This window comes from Pteronotus mesoamericanus, unplaced genomic scaffold (assembly GCF_021234165.1).
Source record: "Pteronotus mesoamericanus isolate MK-2021 breed Mesoamerican mustached bat unplaced genomic scaffold, CSHL_Meso_final contig_1018, whole genome shotgun sequence".
NCBI lineage: Eukaryota > Metazoa > Chordata > Mammalia > Chiroptera > Mormoopidae > Pteronotus > Pteronotus mesoamericanus.
In genome coordinates this window covers 3,813,882-3,821,077 of record NW_026555002.1, presented here as the reverse complement: position 1 = coordinate 3,821,077, position 7,196 = coordinate 3,813,882, and the positions used below count along the sequence as shown (strand labels likewise).

Genomic DNA, 7,196 nt, shown 5'->3' with positions numbered 1-7,196 from the left:
ATACGCTGACTGCATTAATTGGGAAAAATCTCCATGTAAGTGGGCTGCGCAGTTCAGACCTGTGTTGTTCAAGGGCCAAGTGTCCTCCCGCTCAGCAGAGACCTACCTGCCTTTCACGCAGGAAGGATGGCAGCGGGTGGAACCAACTCTGCGGGCGGAACCGGGAGTCTGGGGACTTAGCGTGGGGAGGACGGGCTCCCAGGGTGGGAAGAAAGTGGAATGGGGATTGTCTTCGGACGGGCAGGCCAGGCCAGGGTGGCGGGAGGGTCTGGCTTGCCCCCCACTACCTGCTAAAAGAGAAAGGCTAGAAAACCCATTTAGAGATTGCTCCCGGCTGCCCCTGCAGGGTTTCCAAGCAGAAACCAGAAAAAGACCTGAACCTTGCCGGCACGGAGGCGTCCCTGGAGAAAAGGAAGACGCCATGGGCGGCCTCTGGGGAGAGCCCGAGGGGCAGAGGAGGAGGGAAGCAGTGCGGCTGCCCCAACGCGGGGAGGAATTTCTCCGGCGGCTGCGCGGGTCCTATTCCGAGCCGGGCCGCGGCTTGGCGCCCTCGCCGCATGCTGGTCATCGTTTCAGTGGCCCTGACCCCATAAGGCTTGTCCTTGCCCGCTTACCCATCGAATCAGATTGTTCAGTGGGGAGGTTAAAAAGATTGTATTTGATACCTTTATTCCAAAACTTTAACATTTTCACTAATACCTCTAAAGAAATAACCGGCCCCCCATGAGACCTTTATAGACGCCCACAATCCCTGCAGGACCTACTGCTGCGTGTCCTACGCGGACAGGCCCGCGCGGGCCCGAGCCTCCGGCTCCCGCAGCCGGGCGCCCCCAGCCGGGCGCGCGCGCAGACTCCCGGGGTCAGCAGCCCCCGAGGCGGCCAGAGCGGAGTCGTGCCGGGCAGGGGCAGATCGGTGTTTACTAGACATTTCTCAACGCTTGGCTGATGCAAGAGCCGCCCGCATTAGCCTTCCTTGGGGAGAATGACGACTCTACTTATTTTTACCCTCTTGTTAAAAGTCCTGAATTACTTCTTTAATTCAAATCTCCTTTTTCTCCTCCTTCTGCGTGTTTCGCAGGAAAACCCGGAGCCCCTGAAGCTACGCTGGTGTCTCTTCCAGGACCGCCTGAGTTTCGTCTCGCTCCTTGCCCTCTTCTCTGTTTGCTTCCTTGTTTTTAATATTTTCAGTATGTTTTGCAAACATTTCTTTTGAATGCCTGTTTGAAAAGCGGCTCCACTCCCCGCCCCGCGCTCCCTGCGGGCGCCTCCCACCCTGAAGCCGCAGGACCGGCGGGTGCCGCCCTGACTGGTGGGGGCACGCGGGTGACACCCGGGGCGCTTGGCTCTCCCTTGTCTGGGCGCGAGCGCCCCCAGTCGGGGCGTTTCTGGGGGACGAGAAAGGAACCGCCCGAACAGTCGTGAAGCTTCTTCCCGCTGCTGCGCCCCCGGAGCGGGCGCGGGCCGCAAGGTCCGAGGTGGTCGGAGATCCGGAGCCTCGGGGAGGGGCGAGAGGGCCGCGGTCCGGGACGCGCAGACACCTGCGGCTTCTGGAGAGGCGGGCGGTCCCCAAGCCCTGGCTCCTCCTTAAAGCCTCGGCTCCGCCCTGCCCTCCCCCGTCCCTCGCCCAAGGTTCCACCCAACCGCCGGGTCCCCGCCGCCCGGGCAGAGCGTCGCGGAGCCGCGAGCCTGTGAGGAGCGCGCCGCCCGCCGAGTCCCCGCGCCGGGTCCCGAGTCCCCGCGCCCCGACCCGCCGCTATGGCCAGCGAGGAGCTGGCACGCAAGCTGCAGCGCAGGCTGCAACGGGGGCAAGCGCAGGAGGGCGGCCCGGAGCCCGCATCCCGCGCCGCGCCAGCGGGGGAGCCCGCGCCCGCACCGGAGCCGCCCGCCCGCGCGCCCACTGCCAGCGCGGACGCCGAGCTGAGTGCCCAGCTGAGCCGCCGGCTGGACATCAACGAGGGCGCGGCGCGGCCCCGCCGCTGCAAGGTCTTCAACCCCTACACCGAGTTCCCGGAGTTCAGCCGCCGCCTCATCAAGGACCTGGAGAGCATGTTCAAACTGTGAGTGCCGCCCTGCGCCGTGCGCCCCGAGGGCCCTGCGCCGGGGACATGGGAGCGAGGGAAGGGAGAGGCGGCGGTGGGTCGGTCATTCGGGCCGGGATCCCCAGGCCCGGGTCTGGGGGAGCAGGGCGGGGTAGGCGGGGGTGTCGGGGGTGCCCTTGGCTCTTGACGCAACGCTCCAGATCCTGCGCGTCCCGAGCATATGCCGGCGCGGTCGGGGACCCGGCCGGGCTCGGGGCACCTAGAACAAGACCCGCAGACCCAGCTCAGAAGTTCCCCCGGGACAGCCGAGCCCGAGTCCCGGGTCTCGGGCTCCAGGGCTCCGGGGTGGCGACCGCAGGTCCCGCCCCCTGCGCCGTCTGGTTCCGAGATTTGCTCGGGACACAACTTCTAGGAAACGGAGACGCGCCGCGCCTCGTCTGCCAGCGCGTGTCTCCCCAGGGAGAAATTAGCCGCGTTGTCCTTTATCTTTTAAAATAAAAGGGGAAACGTTATCCTCGGCTGCCGCGCGGGGTCTGATGGACCAACAGAGGCTGAGACCTGGGAGCTGGTTAAACTCTTCGCAGAAGATCAGGACGTTCCTGAATCGAGCAGGTCCCGGGAGCCTCCCGGGGGCGTCGCCTTGCCTGTTGGCGCCCGTCGGAACCGGACGCGGCAGCTGGCAGCCGGTCCCTTGGGGGCTCATTGCTGCTCTGCTGGGTGGGCCCTACCAGGCGGGCCCTGCCAGGCGGGGGAGTCAGCGCAGAGCCCCCGGTAGTCCGGCCTGATAACCTGGGGGCCCCCGGGGCCTCAGTTTCCTCATCTGAAGAGTGGGAGCAGCAGTCATTCCTGCCTTTTAAGGCCGTAAATTATTTTGCACACCGTCAGCTCCTAACAGAGCTATTAATATTATTTCCAGAATATGGCTAAGACCAGAAAAATGCCCCAGGGACCAGAGGCTGCCGGCCAGGTCATGCTTGGGGCGTTTTAAAATGCGCTTGGAATGTTTGTCCTCTGCGTGGAGGTTCTATTTAAGGGTGCTGTGTGGCCGGTGTGTGCGCAGGGGCCTCAGCCCCTGCCTGAGGCTGGGCTGTGGTCCAGAACGGCCCCTGCGAGGAGGTCAGTGGAGACTGGAACCCCGAGTCGATGGCGCCTCCTCTGCTCGACTTCCCAGGCCCTGGCTTCGGGGCACTGTTCTCTGGTGTTCACACCTGGTGGGGCTAGTTTGGGCCGTTCAGGAAAGCAGAGTTTGCGCAAAAGAATACCCGAGAAGGGGCAGAGGTGGGAGAGCGATCAGTGGGCGGTGTGTTGCTGCCCCTTTCACTTGTTTGGGGGAGATGGCTTTTCATGGGAAGGCCAGCAGGTTCCCGCGTCCAGCTGGACGGCGTCTGGGGGCCTTCAGGTTGCTTTGCAGTGATTCGGGTTTCATTTACTTATTTTTATTACTACTATATTTTTTTTCCTGCAGAAAAGCCTTTGGGAGGATCATTTGTTCGTTAGTTGGCTGCCTAAGAGTAACAAAGGGAGTCCCCACAGTGACAAGGTCCTGCTGTCAGGCATGGCTGGATCTAGGTGCTCAGATGATGCCATCTGGGCTTAGTTTCCCTTTTTCTTAAGCCAACTGCCTCTCTGTGGTCCAGGTCCAGACCCTCCCCTTGCCCCACCCTGCCCCGCCTTCAGGCTGCCTGGATCCTATAAAAATGGATTTCTGGGCCCGGAGCCCTGGGCTTCGGAAAACTCAGCATCCTTTAGTGGAGCTCATTGGTTTTCCCCTCAGGGTTTCTCCCAGCTTCCCACCCCAGGAGGCAGCCGAAACCCCGCGCTCCCTACCCAACCAGTGTCAGGGGCTCCTCTGCTGGGAGGTTTTGTCATTGGACACCTCTAGTTTTAGGGTTCATCCACTCTCGGTGCCCGGATCATGGCAGGACTCTAGTTGAGGGACACACCCGTCCTCTAATGAAGGGACCCTGACCGTACCAGGCCTGGGCAGGCGGCAGCAAATCCCCAAATGCCAAGCCCCACAGCAGCAGCCTTCCCAGGCAGGAGGGGCCCACAGCCTGCCCCAGGCTGGGCAGGGGCAGGAGGGCGCAGGGGTCCCCCTGTGCTGATAGGCTGAGGCAAGGGCTGGCCGCTGGGGGGGGTGCTCGAGGTGGCAGGAAATCAGGGAGCCCCGGGGTGGCAGCCGGTGCTGCTCTGAGCTGGTGACCGCAGGCATATCGGGGCTCTGCCTTGATAGTCACGTGGTGTCCTCTGTGTGCGTGTGTGTGTTTCACATGGACTTCCTGTAAGGACACACTAGTGGTTGGATTCAGCCCCCCCCCAATACGGTGTCACTTCATCTTAATTTATTACCTCTGCAAAGACTCTATTTTCAAATGAGGTCCCATTTGGAGGTTTTAGATGGCCACGAATTTGGAGGTCCCTATTCAACCCATCACTCTGAGTGGGCGGAGATGCCTAGGCCATGGGACACCACGACTGTCTCCTCTCCCCCTCCTGGAGGGCAGGGGGCAGGTCCTTCCAAGGAGGCCCTCAGATTCAGGAACATCACACTCTTAGCCAGCTCAGGCTCTCTCGGTGAGTTAGGTGAGTTAGGCACGTCAGGGACCGCACCAAAGCCAGGATGACCCCACCCCCATTGAAGGGGCATCAGGCTCCCCAAAGCCCAGCCCCATCCAGATGGAGTCGCCAGCGGAGTGGGAAAGGAAGCCACGCCAGCAGAGCCCCCACCCCCGCTGGTGCCAGAAGTGCCATTACCTGCAGCGAGAATTTCACTTTTAATCAGTTCCTAGATCCAGATTCTGATGTCGCCTTTGGAGTTCACTCAGAACCTGACTTGACCGGTATAGAGCGCACTCGTTCTTTTGTTTGGGGCTAGATGGATTCATGCCGATACTGCCAAACGCGCTTTGATCTCTTAAATGTGATTTCTTGTATTGAAAAGTAATTTGCCTGGGGATTTCTTACATTTTCAAGATAAAAAAAAAAACAACAAAAAACCTGGATCCTCCCCGGCCTGTGAGCATATTGGGTTCCTGAGGTTGGGAGTGGGGGGGGGGGGCGGTCATTGGTCTTTGTGTCCTGGCTCCTCAATGGTGAGTTGTAGAAGAAAGAATTTTCTAATGAGTGTGGGAAGCCAGAGGCGGCACCGGCTGGGCCAGAGAAAGTTCCCTCTCCGTTTCCAAGTGTGTTACTGGATAGCCCGCGCCTGCAGAACAGTGGCCTGATTTTCAGCGAAGGGTGAGAAGGCCCAGGAGAAACTGACTCTGCAGGGCCCGTCCAGGAGTGTAACGCGAGCTGGCGGAGTGGTCAAGGTTAGACAGGAAATTTCAATTACCGCGGCGCTTATCCGGGGGCCTCTTTCAAGGGGGAGGTAACGAGGGCAGCCACTTAAGGGCAGGACCCAAACGCAGCATCTGAAAGTGCAGCTGTGATGTGTTTGCCGCATTTTAAAAGCTTGTGTTTCAATTCCCCAAAGAGAGGGTGGGAAGAGGAGCATTTGGCTATGGGAAAGCTGTCTTTTTATTAAGAATCCGAAGTGATGATGTCATGGACGCCCTGCCAACACCCAAAGGCCACGACGCCGCTGAACCCCAGAAAGACGAGGTTGTCCTGGAACGTCACTTCTGGTCCCTCTCCTCCACCCACCTCCCTCCCGGCTCCTTTTTCTCCTCCCTAGTCTGCTCCCTAAGGGTGGGAGGAAGGGGGTGTAGGAATTTGCTGAAGATGTGAAAGGAGCCTTTTTAAAGGAGGTTTGTACTGGGGGAGGTAGAGGGGAGGCATGCGCCCACTCTCATTACTATCTTTTGAGTGAATTGACTTGAAAGAGGAGAAGGGAGATGCAAATAAATGGAAGCTGAGTGCTCGTCCCTCCCTTAGAGAACAAGCACTTCTGACCGTCCTGGAGCTGCAGTCCACGGGGGTCCCCTCAGGCCTGCAAGCCCCTCGCCTGCGCTGCACTTGCACATTGGCCTGTTCTGGATGGGCGGGGGGGGGGGGGGGTGCTCTGGCAGGACCCAGGCTGGCTTGGTCTCCGGCAGAAAGGTGGCGTGACTTGGAATTCTTTCTTAGCCCGGTGTCTGCTCAGGTCAGTTTTTCTTTGCCAGCATGTGTGGTGACCACGATGTGGGAGGAGCTCAGGAGGTTCACAGAGCCTGGCGCTTCTTTTTCTTTTAAGATTTTATTTATTGACTTTTTTAGAGAGAGGGGAAGGGAGGGAGAGAGGGAGAGAAACATCAACATGTGAGAGATACATCGATTGGTTGCTTCTCGCACGCCCCCAGCTGGGGAACCTGGGCCACAATCCAGGCACATGCCCTGGCTGGAAATCGAACTTGCAACCTTTTGGTTTGCAGGCTGGCGCTCAATCCACTGAGCCACACCAGCCAGCGTGAGCCTGGCATGTTTGTCTTTGCAGGAGTTTTCTCCCTCCTCACAACTCTATCAGAAGTCTCCTCCACCCTCCTTATTACAGAGCCATGTCATTTTCTGGGAATTTGAATGATGGGAATTTGAAATTGAGTGAGTTATTAAAGCCTTACATATGCCCTCCCCCCAAAAAAGTCCCTTCCCCCTTCTCCCTTGAAAAATTAGTTAACAAGTGCCCAGTTTCCAGGCTGTGTGGGCGAGGGAACTCTAACTGTATTTGTATCCTGAGGCCCGTGGTCCTCCCCACGCCTGCCCCAGTCTAACCAGGAAATAGAAATACCTTTTCCACTGAGTTTGGGAGGGGCTGGTTTACACAGAGCTGCTCTGCGCTGGGTTTCACGCGTGCCCGAGCCAGTGGGTCTGTGAAGACCTGCCAAATGCATCGGGTCTTGGGAGCTGGCGACCGCCAGGCCGCTCTGACCCGGGAAGAGATGCCGCGGGCAGGGGCCGAGCACGCCTACTAGGCTTTGGGCGTCCTCGCTCTCGGCGCTCTGTTTCATGGGTGCGCCTGGTGCGTGCAATGCTCATGCGTGCCTCCACGCGTCCCCTCGCCTACCTCTCGCATGCCCCCACATCTTGCAGTCCTCCTGGAAAAGCCTCTTCCTGCTGCTGTGGGCCCTGAGGGTTGACGATGGTCCAGGGCACCACTGGTCCTAAGTCCGAGATGCTCCTTGGGAGGCCTGCGTAGGGGGACATCTGAGTTGTTGGAGCGTGGACCATGCCCTCCTGTAG

At 59.5% G+C, this 7,196-nt stretch overlaps 1 protein-coding gene across 1 annotated transcript in view; it reads left to right on the top strand.

Moving 5' to 3' along the window:
- The first annotated feature begins 421 nt into the window (after positions 1–421).
- The window catches only part of EFHD1 (EF-hand domain family member D1), a 38,320-nt gene continuing 31,545 nt past the window's right edge, over positions 422–7,196 (top strand). Inside the window, 4 exon segments of the mRNA XM_054570806.1 lie at positions 422–594; positions 758–892; positions 1,630–1,739; positions 1,742–2,057. Coding sequence (XP_054426781.1) covers positions 422–594; positions 758–892; positions 1,630–1,739; positions 1,742–2,057 — 734 coding nt within the window.